General features: G+C 42.6%; 1 protein-coding gene across 1 annotated transcript; it reads right to left on the minus strand.

Moving 5' to 3' along the window:
- Positions 1-3031: 3031 nt before the first annotated feature.
- LOC132403088 (extracellular calcium-sensing receptor-like) lies at positions 3032-12145 on the minus strand. The gene is made up of 5 exons (XM_059986369.1): positions 11885-12145; positions 10244-11068; positions 5094-5321; positions 4022-4145; positions 3032-3933 (listed from the first exon to the last, which is right to left on the minus strand). The coding sequence occupies exons 1-5, from the start codon at positions 12140-12142 to the stop codon at positions 3032-3034; spliced, it is 2337 nt and encodes a 778-aa protein (XP_059842352.1). The 5' UTR covers positions 12143-12145.
- Between the last annotated feature and the right edge of the window lie 4029 nt (positions 12146-16174).

The raw sequence follows: 16174 nt of genomic DNA on the forward strand, positions 1-16174 counted from the left end.
TGTGAGGCAAGGATTTTCCGTACCAATGGGAGAACCTACATTTACACTCTGTGTGCTCCTATTGCATTATTACCATTCAGTAAGACATCTGTATCCCTTTAATGTCCCTCTATGTTTATTACTCAAGTTCCTCATCTTTATGCCATCCATCAATGTGCTTGGACAGGTACATGCGAGAAAAAAAGTTTCGAGGGATATGGGTCAACCTCAGGCAAGTGGGACAAGCTTGAATGGGATCTCAGGTGCCATGGGCTATTTGAGCCAAAAGACACAATTTCACGTCGGGTTACTCAAACATTCTTTGGGAATGCAATAATCCCACAACTAAACCATTGGCAGATACTAAGATCCGATTATTTGTAGCGACTGCGAATTCTTCACAATGTTACTCCATAAGGGCTACCCAATTATCCCAATTTTTATTCCAAGATAATATATTAGCATGAAATCTATTTACTCTAATTTCGTCCACCAACCTCTTCAACAATTCTGGTTTGTTCTATTTATTTTGTTAGATTCACTGTGTTCAAGAATATTTTTAAGCAATTACTGATAACGAGGAAATCCCACCGAAGAACCCTTCCAACCATATCATGTGTGGTCACCCGGTTTCGGAAACCTTAATCATTTCCAATCGCTTCTGATCCGACTTCTGCAAATAGGTCATAAGAGAATTCTAAACAATTGATGCAAGCAGACAGTTGTCCCATATAACAATATTCTTAAATCCGTTCTTAATTCAGGGCAACAACAAATATAAGTACTTCTTTGTATATGGGACTAATCACCACTCACTCTCTGGGTCTAAAGATGAAGTTCTCTCCATCAACCGAATATCGTCTTCTTACATACACAAGATCGAACCTCTCCCAATCATGTAACAGGTAAGCGTGGGATGACAAATCAGTGCAGCTAACAAACTCAATTAAAATGTTCAATTCTGTAATCATTTCCATATAGGTGTTCTTAAGAAAATTTATTTGCACTTATCACAAAGTATCTTTCAGGGTCCAGTCCGTGGTCTTCCGGCGTTCCTTTGTCCTGTCTGGGCTTAATCGTAGGCACCTGATTCTCGTCTTGCGGCCGGGAACATAAGTGGCCCTAGATTCGAGGCTGTTTCCGGGTTTGTCTGGTCAGTATCCTGTCCTTGTCTCTGTGGTGTTCGTCTCGTCGGTGTCATGTCCTTGGATCTGTGCGGGTTTGTCCCTTTGGTATCCTGTGCTCGGCTCCGTGGGTAAGTCAGGCCGTCCTTGCCATTACCCTACGGTGGGATCTGATCCTCCCAGTCCTTGCCTCCGTTGGGGATGACAGGCCGTCATTGCCATTACTCTGAGGCTGGACTGTTCCATTTCTTTCCTCCGACGCCCTGCCTGCAACCTCCGCCTGAAGCCCTGTCTGTCACCTGTGTCTGTGGCCTCGCCTTGCCTCTGCCTGGAACCTTGCCTTGCATCGCCTTGCCTCGCCTCGTCTTGCCTTGCCTGGAGCCTTGCCTCGCCTTTCCTGTGTCTGGAGCCTCGCCCTGTTTGGAACTGTCTGTCTGTGCCCACGTCTTCGCTAGTTCCAACCGTTTTGCCACTACCTAGCGTTGAAAACTATCTCGTCGTGTTTAGCGTTCTGTGTAATGAGTCCCAATCCTGCGTCTTGTACCCAACGAGGGGTCCCGGCTCGGTGTTCCATTTTCCTGTCTCTCCCTCGACTCTGTGTTCTGCGTTCCTGTTCTCCTCGACTAAGGCTCTGTTTTCTGCGTTCCTGTTCTCCCTCGACCAGGGCTCTGTGTCCTCGTCTTGTCGATGTGCCTCGCCCAGCACAGTAGTACCTTGCCCTGTCCAGTGCTGGGATTCCCTCGGCTTCTGCTGGGGTCCCCATGTCCTGTTCAGGAGTCTCACCTCCAGTCCTGTGCCTCTCCGCGTCCTGTAGCCACGTCTTGTCCTCGCCTGGTTCTGGAGTCCGAACCCGAGTCAAGACTTAGGTTGTGGGTCCTTGTCCAGTCTCTGCCTTGGAGTCCAAGCCCAGATTCCTAGCTCCCAGTCCCATGTCAGGGTTCCGCTATCCTCGTCAATTCCTAGCCCAAGCCCGGAATCCTTGTCTCGTCCGGTGGCTTTGACATGTCCAGCGTTCTTTCTTCCTCACTTCCCTTGCTTCCTTCTCATGCCTAGTCCTGTTGCTGGTAGTTCTGTGTCTGTGTCTTGCTTTTGGGTCCGCTCCCTTCGCCCCCCCCCCCCATGTCAGTATTTGTCACTAAGTAGAATATAAATTATTATTGCTCTGAATTCATTTCTTAATTATCCACGTGTTCCTTGCCTCGCAATCGTAACTCAGTAAGATTAGGTAAACATGATCAGTATTCATAAATCCACATTTGATCAGCGTAATCATTTTACTTGTTTCCCGACATCTTAATATCTCAGATTTTACCATTGATTCCATACGTTTACAATGCTTCTCTTAAAACCATACCAACCGATTGGTAGTTGTATGTTTTCACTAAATCTATTAAATTATGGGTTTTCAATTTAAATCCAAGGAAACCTGTATAAATCTAATTAATTTCTCCGAAATATCTACTGTGTCTAACAGCATCAGTTTCAGTACACTGATATTTAGATTACGTATCCTTGGGACCCGTCAGTTTTCAGACTAGCATCCGCCACAGCAGCATCGCAAGTACTTATTGCGTGCTGATTCATGTATATTATATTTGTTCAAGTTGAAATCTTCCATACACTCGACCCAATATGTTTGAGTTCTGATAGCAAAGACAAACGTTTAACTGTGAACAGCAGCAACCGGATGACAAATGTTTGTTTATTTAAATTCTACAATTAATTAAGTATGAGGCAAAGTTTAATCTTCATGCTTTGAGAATGAACAGCCATAGGATGTGGCTTCTGTAAGATTGAGATCAATACTGACAAGATAAAGTATTCACGAGTATTTTAATCATGAATTCTCCATAAATGTAAATCGTTTAATGAACGAAGGTTGCACACACTAATGCGACAATGATACAAATGGGTGCTGGTTGTTATAATTAAGTTCCTGTAGCCATCACATGCTTCTTTGTATTGTACTGCGGTTTCAGTAAGATAATGTAACATTTAGGTGCAAAAATACAGACCAGCAGACCGATGCTTGATGCCCAGATAGCGAACACTTCTACAGCTGCGGTATACTTCCCTGGGGAGCTGATATAAGCTGGAATAAATGTTATCCAAACAGCGCAAAAGATCAACATGCTGAATGTGATGTATTTGGCGTCGTTAAAACTGTCCGGGAGTTTCCGGGCAAAGAATGCAAGCACTAAACACACAGTTGACAATAGAGCAATATAGGCCGAGACTAAATAAAAGGCGGTCAATGAGCCTACGTCACATTCCAGAATAATGATGTCTCTGTAATGGCTCATGTTTTTCAGAGGGTACGGAGGCGACATACACAGCCAGACAACGCAAACCGCACTTTGCAAAAATGTAAGGACGAAGATGCCCAGGCGTTGTTGCGCCGGTCCGAACCAATTCATCACGCTGCTGTTGGGTAGAGTTGCCTTAAAGGCAACCACGACAAGAATGGTTTTGCCTAAGATGCAGGAAATGCAAAGAACGAACGCAACAACGAAAGCCATGCGGCGCAATGTGCAAGACCAACCGGATGGCTTTCCAATAAAGCTGAACGAACAAAGAAAGCAAAGCAAAAGAGCGAAGAGCAGCAGGAAACTGAGCTCGGAGTTGTTCGCTTTGACCATAGGTGTTCCTCGATATCGGAAGAAAATCGCAGCAGTAGCCAATGTAAAACAGACTCCTATTGAAGTAAGTGTGACTAACACAAGCCCCAGAAATTCATGAAAGGAGAGAAACTCAACTGTTTTGAGAACACATTGGGTTTTTGCCTGATTGGACCAATATTCTGAGGGACATTTGATGCAATCCGTGGAATCTGAAAAAAATGTAATCATTTAATATGAAATGCATTTAACCACCGGGCTGCCGAATTGAGAGACATTGCTGTGCATCTCTGCACTTACCAGTGACGTTGCTAATCTCACCATCGGCGCACTGAACACAGTCAAAGCAACATACTGGCTGCCTCTTCCGGCTGATTTTCCTTGTTCCAGGAAGACAGGGTTCTGAGCAAACTGCCTGTGGGATCTAAAACAACAAAAATGCACCCTGATAGTAACCATTGGGTGTGAAAGTTAATCAAGCGTGATGAGCAGCTGGCAAAAATTCTTGAAATTGAGATTGAGAAGGAAATGTAAACGATGTGTCAAATTTGCATTGAATTAAAATAATCCCGGGCATTGTCTCTCACAAACGTGGGTTATTACGCAGCTGCCTTGGGACTGGAAAAACAAGCGAGTTATGACTCACAGAGGAGGCGATGCATTATCGACTTTGAAATCAAAAACAGTTCCCTGAAGTAAGAGAATAAACAGCGGTAAAAGGTCACAATTAGTTCGAATGGAACTGTGACGATATCAGACAATGAGATGGTAAAGTGTGTTCTAATTCTGTGGAAATGCAAATACAAAGCCAAGATAACTTTAAGAAATTATTTTGCTTATGAGCGTAAGCAACAATGGAATGTAAAATCACGCATGGACTCTACTTAAGATGTAACAGAGGACCACTCGATCTTTCGATCCTGTCCCACCATTCATATTGATGGTTGATCAGCACAGTCCTCAAATGCATATATGTGCAATTTCTTTATCACCCACAATTTTTGGCCATAAACACTGTTAATTGCTGTATATTTCTCGATAGCAAACAATACAGGAGATTCACCAACATCTGAGAATTTAAATGCAATTAATTGAAAAGAAAATCTCGTGAAAATTTTATCGTGGACCAAAATTCTTCCATTGCTCCACTGCTCTCAGCATTTACCCGTAGTCCTTGTATATTTGAATTTCATCCATATTGCTCCTAAACGCTTAAGAAAACAGAGCCAACCTGTCCAGACTACACTTCACATCGCATAAAGCGTGTCATGGTTGGAAAAGGACCCCTGTATTTACAATATACTCCACATCCCAGGTGTACAATTACCGTTCATTTTGAGAAAAATAGTGCATGGCAAAAGAAGAGTCATACCGTATTTCCTGCTGTGTTCCATGCAATTTGCTCGACATTCATTGCTAATTCCCGCCCTGTCGGAGCCGAACCATCATAATAACCAATATTTACAATATCAACGCTCCCCTTGAAATTCCTTTGTAAATTCACGAGTTCGTATCTTGGCACAGGGTCACCATTTGCATCAAACTGTACGGCTTCTCCCGTTTTTGTTGTGAAATTCACCGTGCGAAGGTAGTGTAGCAACTGCGCAATAATAAATGATGGCTATCAGTGGCGTGGAACAGAGATGCGTCAATACAAGCGTTCAGTTTCCTGTTTTATAATGGCTTTCATAAATTAGATTACTGAGAATGTGTTGCGAATCTGTGTCGTAATTGATAAGACGCTACTTAGACTAAATCTGGATCATTATGTGCAGTTATGGCTTCTTAACTCAAGTAACATATCGATAAGATTAAAAGAATACGAAGAAAATATGCAAGAATGTTGCCAGATCTTGAAGACCTGAGGTTGGATACTTTAGGATTTTCTTCCCGAGGTATAGCGGAATGAGGGGAAATTTACAGAGGAATCCACATTTTCAACGGATATAGAGCATACTTAACGCTGCAGGACATAAGTTAAGAATAAGCGGTGAAGTATTTAACGGGAAGCTGAGGGACACTACTTAACACACAAGTTTCTGAGAGTATTAAATGGGTGTTTGCTCATTTAATTGCAATATTTTTCGGAAATATCAGGAATGAAATGAATAGGAGAGATAATAGAGAGCTATGGTTCAGGAGGCTACAGTGGAAAATGTAAGAAAAATAGTAACAGCTCGGGACGGCAAATATGGGCCTGATTCTGTTCGTTAATATACTATAATTCTGTGCCTCCACATGTAAATGACTTAAGATAATATGTACATAAACACGGACGCCCAAATCGATGTAAGGATGTCCAGGAATTATAGCTGGAGATAGAAAATGCTTGACAAAAGGCACAGCTACAACAGTCATGAGTGATTTACCTATGCAGCTGTAGGGGGCGAGTAGAGCAGGGTGGCGCTGAGTTCCAGGAGAGGAATTTCTACATTGTCTGCCAGATGTCCTTTCAGAGCACATCAAGTTTGAGCCCACTAGGCGATCAACTATTCTGCACTGGGCTTTGTGCAATGAAACAAAATTGATCAGAGAGGTTAAGGCAAAAGACCCTTCGAGGCAAGTGGTAATACTATGATCGAATTCACTCTGAAATTTGAGAAAGGGAAGCGAAAGTATGAACTTTCAATATGACAGATGAGTGAAGGGAATTTCAGAGGCATGGCTGAGGAGTTGGCAGAATTGATTAGAAAATAACTTTGGTACAGACGACGGCAGAACAAGAATGAATGGATCTCTGGAAGCAATTCCTAGGGCACAGGATATGTATATCCCGAAGAGTAATAAGTGTTCTAAATGCAAGGTGCCATGACCCTGGATGACAACAGAAAGCGAATATAAAACATATATAAGACCAAAAACATAATAGTGAATCGGAAAGCCTTTAACAACCTATATTATTTAAACTAGAGTTGCTGGGGTTTGGGAACAGATCTGAAGTTGCGGAGGAAAGGGAAATTGGCTAACAAATAGATAAACTTGGAGACAGTGTAAAACGGAGTGATGGTGAAGGGACGCGTTCAATAAGATGGTTTCAGATGTGTTTATCTTAATGCGAGCAGTCTCATGAATAAAGCGAATGAGCTTAGAGTGTGGATCAGGACTTGGAGTCATGATGCTGTGGCCATTTCACAGACTTGGATGGTGCAGCGGCAAGAATGGCTACTAAAGTGCCAGGCTTTAGATTTTTCAGAAAGGATAGGGTGCGAGGCAAAAGAGTTGGGAGCGTGGCACTTCTGATCAGAGATAGTGTCACGGCTGCAGAAAAAGAGGAAGTCATGAGGTGGTCAAAAAGAGGTGGTCTATGGAGTCTGTCTGTGTGTAAGTTAGGAATAGGACGGGGTCAATAACACAGTGGATTTTTTTAATATATATATATATATATATAAACAACCCAATAGCAACAGGGACATCGATGAGCAGATACAGAGATAAATTCTGGAAAGGAATGAAAATAACGTGTTGTTGTGGTGGGAGATATTAATTTCCCAAATCTTGATTGGTGTCTCCCTAGGGTGAAGAGAAGAGTTTGTTAGATGCACTCATGAAGGTTTCTTGACACAATATGTAGATAACCCTGCAAGAGGAGAGGCTGTACTGAATCTGATATTGGGAAATAAACCTGGTCAGGTGTCAGGTCTCTCATTGGGGAGCATTTTGGAGATAGAGAGCACAATTCTATCACCTTTACCATAGGCGTGGAGAGGGATAGGAATACACAAGTTAGGAAAACATAATTACGGGAAGGAACTATGAAGAGGGTCATATTCTGCATGGAGTTCCGTCACCAGAGGAATGGCTCAGGGATCTGCTCAGGGACCCTTACTCTTCGTGATTTTTATAAATAATGTGGATGAGGACGTGGAGGGATGGGTTAGTAAGTTTGCTGATGACACTAAGGTTGGAGGTTGGAGTTGTTGTGGGTAGTGCGGAGGGCTGTCAGAGATTACTGTGGGACATTGATAGGTTGCAAAACTGGGCTGAGAATAGGCAGATAGAGCTCAACTCAGATAAGTGTGAAGTGGTTCATTTTGGTAGGCCAAATATGATGGTGGAATATAGTAGTAATGGTAAGACACTTGACAGAGCGGAGGATCAGAGGGATCGCGGACTTCGACTCCATAGCACGCTCAAAGCAGCTGCTCAGGTTGACTCTGTGGTTAGGAAGGCGTGTGGTGTATTGGCCTTCATCAATCGTGGAAATGAATTTTCCCCAGGGCTGAATTGGCTTGCACGAGAGGGCATAGCTTTAAGGTGTTTGGAAGTGGGTACAAAGGAGATGTCAGGGTTAAGTACTTTTTTTATGCAGAGAAGGGCGAGTGTGTGGAATCAACTGCCAGCGGTGTGGTGGAGGCGGAATCGATATGGTCCTTTAAGAGACTCCTGGATGACTTCACGGAGCTTAGAAAAATAGAGGGCTATGGGTAAAGCCTAGGTAGTTCTAAGGTAGACACATGTTCAGTACAGCTTTGTGGGCCGAATTGCCTGTATTGTGCTGTATGTATTCTATGTTTCCATGTTTCTAGAAGGTAACTAAAAAGTCGTTCAGAAGATAAAACTGGAAAAGGAAAGAAAGCTACTCAGTCATTATAAAGTGTAACTTAAGGGGAGACTGGATATTAGACGGCTGAAGAGATATGACATGGGACAGAAAAATGGGGTAAGAACAGGATAAGTATTGTCCGTCATTCTCCACTGTGAAAGACACTAGCAGTATGGTGTCAGGGGTTATGAAAAGGGTGAAATATTGGAGAGTAGGTTCTTAGTAAACTGAGATGTCTGAATTTAGATAACTTACCCGGAGAAGATGGTGTAGACACAAGGTTCTGAAAGAGGTTGCTCAAGCGTGTGTGGAAGTACTAGTAATGATCTTTCAAGAATCACTAGATTCTGAAATGGTTACAGAAGACTGTAATTTCTCTAATACCTCTCCATTCCACAAGAAGGGAGGGGGTCATAAGAAAATATGCTATAGCTCAATGAGTCTGACTGTGTTTGGGGAAATGTTGGCGTAGATAATTAAGCATTATGTTTCAGTGTACTTGATGGCACATGATAAAATGGGGCGTAGTCAGCATAATTCCTCAAGGCAGAATCTTGCCTGACAAATAGGTTGGAAATCGTTGAAGAAGTAACAAATGAGTGACGCAAAGTATAATTGGTTAATATTGTATACTTGAAATGCCAGAAGCTTTTTGACAAAATGCCACACAGGAGACTAGTTAACAACCTCCGATCCAATGTAATACAGGTAAGTTTCCAGCTTCGATAGAGCAGAGGCTGTTTTGCAGGAGGCAAAGTGTCGGAATATAATGAGCCTTTTCCAGACGGCTGCCGGTGTCCGGGTTGTTCCGGGTATGTATGCGGGTCTATTTTTTTTTACCCTATGTGATTTGGATGATGCAATTCACGGCTTTGTTGCAAAGTTTGAAGACGATCTGAAAATACGTGGAAGGGCGCAGTTTTGAGGAGATACAATCGCTACAGAGGGTCTTAGATAGATCAGGAGAACGGGCATTGAAATTGCAGATGGAATAGAGTCCGTAATTGTATGGCCATGTATTTGGTAAAAAAGTGAAATATTTGACTAAATGGTTCAAAATTGAGAGAGAATATAAAAGACTGAGTTGCAAAGGGTCTTGGGATTCCTTGTGCAGGATTCCAAGACGATTAATTTTCAGGTATAGGATATGGTGAAGAAGAGAAATGCGATCGTAGCTTCATTAAAAGAGGACTGGAATATAAAGCGAGGATGTCATATTGGGAGTTCGCAAAGTACAGGTGAGGACTCACTTGGAGAATGGTGAGCTATTTTAGCCCTGTTCTCTTAAAAAGGATGTGCTGAAACTAACAGGGGTGTCATGAAAAGGTGCTTAATGAAAACGATTTTCGAATTGAAAAGCTTGTCATATGAAGGTGCCTGTATTCACTCGAATTCAGAAGAACGTGGGGTGACACCATTGCAACGTTTCGAATGGTGGTGAAAGACCATGATAAAGTAAATGTGGAGAGGATGTTCCTTATGAGAGGAGAGGCTAAGACCGGAAGACAGAGTTTCAAAATAGAGTGGCGAACTTTTGGAACGGAGATGAGGAAGATTTTCTTTTCAGATAGAGAGTGGTGTGTCTGTCGAATTCTTTGTCACATGCAGCTGCAGAGTATTTATGTATGTTTAAGGTAGAGTTTGATGGACTCTTCTTTCGCCATGGCATTAAAGAAGACACAGCTTCAAATCAGGGCTGAGCGGAATATTAGATCAGCCATGATAAAATGGCGAAACAGACTCGTTCGGTTGAAAGGCCTAATTCTGCTCATGTGTCTACAGTCGCATAGTCTTAAAACACACGTGTCAGAAAATTTTTCTGAGAATAAGTAATTGGACAATACTGAAATAATTAGTTGCTAAAGTCTAGTCGCCTGTTCATGATTACTCTGACAAGAAAATATAAGCTTCATACTGCAATCATGCCAGTCCACGTTGGCAACACGGAGCTGACTTCAGCAAAGGAAATATATTCCTACCTGCCACGGCTCAAAATTTCCAATATGTGCGCAAGTCCCATTCATAAATGGTCCGTTGCCTTCTGCACACGTTAACAGGTTGTGGAGTGCGTGAGCGATGGAGAACACCGCTTTATATACGTGATATGAACTTCCATCCATTATCTCCGGTAGGTAAGCACTTTTTGTCCCTTCCATCTGTTCCTTCCCTGTGCATTGTCGAAATTGACCTGTAAAATTTTTCCGATTGTCCGTGGTAAAACTGCAAGTGAAGAGGTTTTCCCAAAACTCCGTTACCAGATTGTTGCCAGGAAAGTTGGAAGGCTGGACTGTATGAAGATAATCTCTGAGTTCAGCTATCTCGGTCCTGGGGGTAGCTGGACCAATTGTCCCGGCGAGATAGATTGATCTTTGTTCAGGCGGGAGAAGATCCTCTGTCACCCAACCCTCACTTCCAATCCACTGTACGCCGGTTACATTTTGGCGCCAAATCTCCTCCAATAAAATTCGCATATCACCACCGTGAACAAAGGCCACCACCACTTTGGTGGATGCCTGTTTAATCACATTGACAATTTTCCTGATTTTAGCTGGTGGGTCGGTCCTATAAAATGACTCGGAGTAGGCAATGCAAATCCCAAACTTTTCAACATGTTCCACAAATCCTTTCATTCCAAAAATACCGTAATCAGTGTTACTTCTAATGGTTCCAATCCAAGTCCAGCCAAAGGTTCTCACCAATTCAGCAAGTATTTTCGACTGGTACTGGTCGCTGGGGATCGTTCTTAAAAACGTGGGATATTCTCTCTTATCGCTGAGACAGGAGCAGGTAGAGAAATAACTAACCTGTGGAGAAGGTAGTAAATAGATAAATACTGGGGTCGAGCTATAAAATGTTTGTGATTGACATAGGGTCTATTGTGAGTATTTTTATGTGTGTACCTGACTATAATATTGTAATTATAACATCAGCAATATACAACATATAATCATTTACTGAAATTTATTGCACAACTTATAACGCTGGATAAACTACTTAATTTTTGCTCTGATAACACAAGTCTCGTTCGCCTCCTCAGGGGGATCGTCTTCAATTCCGTTTGGTCAATTATCGGAACAATGGGAAGGCTTTGGTATGTGTACTGATAGGGTTTTGCAGGATGCTGCCAGGATCAAAGGGTATGTGCTGTACCAACTGTTTCTTTTCCTTTGAGAGGTGATATTTCAGGATCTTATGAGTGACATAGAAAGCGAAGACTGCCGGTATCTTTCTTCCAGTATTGAATATTTCAAATGGGACGGCGTGCATTTACGGTATTGACTTAAAAGGAAATATGACAGTCCGTATTTTCAAGGTGGGTGCCCCAGGAATGCACTGCCAGCTGTTGAATTAAGACAAATATGACAGAGAGGTTTAAGTGGCTCCTAAATAGCTACTCAAAACTTTAGAAAACAGTCTGATCTGCACAACGTATAGGCAAATTGAATTAGTTTATTTCGGTACTTAGCATCATTAGCCTATTGGTCAGCGCCTGGCTGTACTGTTCTATGCTCAGTGTGCGCTGATCTCTTACAATAAAAGAGGATAAGGGCTATGTTAAGGCTCCCTGTTGGTAAACATTTCGTGCCGCTATTGTTTAAATTGAATATTTGATACATTACCAATGGAATTCCATAGGATCCAATTGTCCTTGCTGTAACAATGGAACTTGTAGATATATCGCAGCCAACAATGGCAGCGACGTTAGAGGAACCTCTGCATTCAGGGTATTCAATTGATTCTTCTTCTCCATTGATCAAAGCGAATGCTGCCTTCGAGGCGATCGCGGGGGATGAACAGTCATCGTGGATCTGGTACCCGAGTGTAATCCCCGGGAGGAAGTTCACTTTCTGGTTTACTTCTTCAATGGCAAATATCATCGTCTGCGCCAGCCGGAAATTTGCAAACTCAAAACTGTGGGTAAATATAAGATGAGTTGATAAATGCTTACAGATTTTTAATTAAATGAGATATTTCACCAACAGTCTTCGCATGTGAAGGTGGAGCTTAGGAGGGATGCTGGCGCCTTGCAGCGACTCCTTTGCCTGTCTCTTGGAACTGAAATGAAACTAAGAGAGCTGAAAGGCGCCTTGATCAGACATTGAAAAGAATGCAGTGGAACAGAGTGATCTAGGAATAATGGTGCATAGTTCCCTAAAGGTGGAATCTCTTGTGGATAGGATGGTGAAGAAAGCTTTTGGTTATGCTGGCCTTTATAAATCAGAGCATTGAGTATAGGAGTTGGAATGTAATGTTAAAATTGTACAAGCATTGGTGAGTCCAAATTTGGAGCATCGTGTACAGTTCTGGTCACCGAATTATAGAAAAGACGTCATCAAAATATCAAAATAGAGAGCGTACACAGGAGATTTACTCGAATGATACCTGGGTTTCAGCACCTAAGTTACATAGAAAGGTTGAACAAGATAGGTCTTTATTCTTTAGAGCATAGAAGGTTGAAGGGGTATTGATAGAGGTATTTAAAATTATGAGGAAGATAGATAGAGTTGACGGGGACAGGCTTTTTCTATTGAGAGTAGGGGAGTTTTAAACAAGAGGACACGAGTTGAGAGTTAAGGGGCAAAGGTTTAGGGATAACACGAGGGGAAAATTCTTTACTCAGAGAGTGGTAGCTGTATGGAACGAGCTTCCATTAGAAGTGGTAAAGGCAGGTTCTATTGTGTCATTTTTAAAAAAATTGATTGGTATATGGACAGGAAAGGAATGGAGGCTTATGAGTTGAGTGCAGGTAGGTGGCACGAGGTGAGAGTAAGCGTTCGTCACGGACTAGGAGTGCCGAGATGGCTTGTTTCCGTGCTGTAATTGTTACATGGCTATATAACCGGCATAATTAAGGGAAACATCAAGGCATCCTACATATGAAGAGGAAGAGGATAGGAGGTGAGTGTATAGGTCTAATCAAGTGTGACAGTGGAAAAGTGTACATGGAACTGAAAGAGATAGCAGAGGTACTAAACGAATACTTTGCTTCAGTGTGCACTACAGAAATGGAGTTTGGCGATTATAAATGTGACTTAGAACGGACTGAAAAGATTGACCATATAGATATTAAGAAAGCGAATGATCTGGAGCTTTTGGAAAGAATCAAGCTGGATAAGTTACTGGTTCCGGACAAGATGTACGACAGGCTATTGTGAGCGACGAGATAGGAGATTGCTGAGCCTCTGGCAATAATCTTTGTATCATCAATGGGGACAGGAGTAGTTCTGGAGAATTGGAGGGTTGCGGATGTTGATCCCATATTCAAACACGCAGTAGAGATAGACTAGGAAATTATAGCCCAGTGAATCTTACTCCAGTGGTTGGGCTTCTGATGGAAAAGATCCTGAAATGCGGAGTTTATGAACATTTATAGAGGCATAATATAATTAGGAATAGGCAGAATGCCTTTTTAAAAGGCAGGTCGTTCCTTATCAGCCTAACTGTCTTTTTTTTTTGAGGATGTCACTAAAGACGTTGATGAAGGTAGATGATGGAGTGTATATAGATTTCAGCTGGGCATTTAATCAGATACACCATGCAAAGCTTATTGGAAAAGTCAGGAGGCACGAGATCCAAGGCAATATTGAGTTGTGAATCCAGAAATGGCTTGCTCACAAAAGGTAAAGAATACTTGTAGAGGGGTGATATTCTGTATGGAGGTTGGTGACCAGTGGTGTGCCTCAGGAATCTGTTCTGTGACAGACATTGATTGTGTGGATATTCTGAGGCTTTTCTCTGAGCTGAAATAGCTAAGATGAGAGGGCCCAGTTTTAAGGTGCTTGGAAATAGGTACAGAGGGGATTTTTGCGGTAAGATTTTTACGCAAAGTGTGGTAAGTGCGTGGAATTGGCTGCCGACGACGGTGTTGGAGCCGGATAGGACAGGGTCTTAAAAAAGACTACTGGGGAGTACATGGAGGTTTGAAAAATAGAGAGCTGTGGCTAAGCCACGGAAATTTCTAAAGTAAGTACATTTTCGACACAGCATTGTGGGTCGAAGGGCCTGTATTGTATTGTGTTATTATTATGTTTCTAAATGAGTACTTTGCATTGGTCTTCACTGTGAAAAATACTAGCAAAATGCCCGATGTGGTAGTGTGTGAAGGAAGAGACATGGGTGTATATACTTTTATTATAGAGAGAAGGAGTTCAAAATGCTGAAATACCTAAAGATACATAGTTTTTGTTTTCAAAATGGGGACAAAATCTAGGAATCTGAGATGTAGAGGGACTTGAGAGTCCTTCTACAGAATGCCCTGAAAGTTAATATGCAAAGTTGAGTCGGTGGTGAGGAAGGCAAATGCCATGTTAGCATTCAGTTCAAGAGGCGTATAATACCAGAGAAAGGATGTGATGCTGAGGCTTCTTAAGGCACAGGTGAGGACTCACCTTGAGCATTGTGAACAGTTCTGGGCCGCTCATCTTAGTAAAAATGCTCTGGAATTGGGGAGCGTTCAGAGGAGGTTCACAAAGATCATTCCAGAAAGGAAAGGGTATCATACGAGGAAGTTTTGATGGTTCTGGTCAGTACTCGCCGCAATTTAGAAAGATGAGGGGGGCTCCCATTGAAACCTTTCGATGTTTAAAAGGCCGAGACAGAGAAGATGTGGAATTGATGGTTCCCATGGTGGAAAAGTCCAGGACTAAAGGGCACAGCCTCAGGACTCAGGTGCGCCCTTTCAAAACAGAGATGCGGAGAAATTTATTATGCCAAAGGGTAGTGAATTCTTTGAAATTTGTTGCCACATACAGCTGTGGAAGCCAGGTCGTTTGGTATATTTATGGGAGAGAATGATAGGTTCTTGCTTGGACCTATCATTAAGGCCAGGAGAAAAAAACGATTAGCCATGATTGAATGTCTGAGCAGACTCGATGGGTCAGATGGTCTAACTTGCTTCTATATCTTTTGGTCGTATTGTCTCAATACCTAACTTTTCTAAACCTATCAGTTACAAAATGTTCCTATTTCCCTATTCCAAACACATCCATGTGCCCAAGAGTTCTTAATCTGTTATGCGGTATTTACCTTCACGAACAGTCTGGCAGCGCATTTCAGGCTCCCATTAATCTCTGTTATTAAAACGACTGGCCTGCAGCTTTTTACGCAGAGAGTGGTGAGTGCCTGGAATCTGCTGCCGGCGACGGTGTTGGAGGGAGATGCAATAGGGTCTTTTAAGAGACTCTTGGGCAGGTACATGGAGATCAGTAGAATAGAGAGCTATGTGTAACCCCAGGTAATTTCTAAAGTAAGAACATATTCGGCACAGCATTGTGGACCGAAGGGTCTATGTTGGGCAGTAGGCTTTCGACAACAGGTACAGTAGACCATCTGGCCCTTCGAGCCAGAACCGCCATTCACTGTGATCATGGCTGATCATCCACAATCAGTACCCCGTTCCTGCCTTCTCCTCGTATCACTTGATTCCGTTATCTTTCTCTATTTAACTCTATCTTGAAAGCATCCAGAGAACTGGCCTCCACTGTCTTCTTAGGCAGAGCATTCCACAGTTCCACAACTCTCTGGGAGAAAAAAGATTTTCTTCAACTCCGTTCTAAATGGCCTAGCCCTTATTCTTAAACTGTGGCCTCTGGTTCTGTACAACCCAAACATCGGGAACATGTTTCCTGCCGCAAGCGTGTCCAATTCCTTAATAATCTTATATGCTTCAATCAGATCCCCTCTCATCCTTCTAAATTCCTGTGTATTCAAGCCCAGTCGCTCCAATCTTTCAACCTATGACAGTCTCGCCACCCGGGGAGTTAATCCAGTGAACCTATGTTGCACTCACTCAATAGCAAGAATGTCCTTCCTCAAATTTGAAGATCCAAACTGCACACGATACTCCAGGTGTGGTCTCACTAGGGCCCTGTACAACTGCTGAAGGACCTCTTTGCTCCTACACTCAACTC

Source organism: Hypanus sabinus, chromosome 2, assembly GCF_030144855.1.
Source record: "Hypanus sabinus isolate sHypSab1 chromosome 2, sHypSab1.hap1, whole genome shotgun sequence".
Lineage (NCBI taxonomy): Eukaryota > Metazoa > Chordata > Chondrichthyes > Myliobatiformes > Dasyatidae > Hypanus > Hypanus sabinus.

What these genes read in the sequence shown, in the direction of transcription:
- LOC132403088 (XM_059986369.1), bottom strand. Translation starts at nt 12,142, where the DNA reads ATGATATTTGCCATTGAAGAAGTAAACCAGAAAGTGAACTTCCTCCCG. An exon ending in GGAACACAGCAGGAAATACG is followed by an intron (nt 4,146 to 5,093) that starts GTATGACTCTTC and finishes TTGTTGTTTTAG; the next exon opens with ATCCCACAGGCAGTTTGCTC. An exon ending in TGAGATTAGCAACGTCACTG is followed by an intron (nt 3,934 to 4,021) that starts GTAAGTGCAGAG and finishes CATTTTTTTCAG; the next exon opens with ATTCCACGGATTGCATCAAA.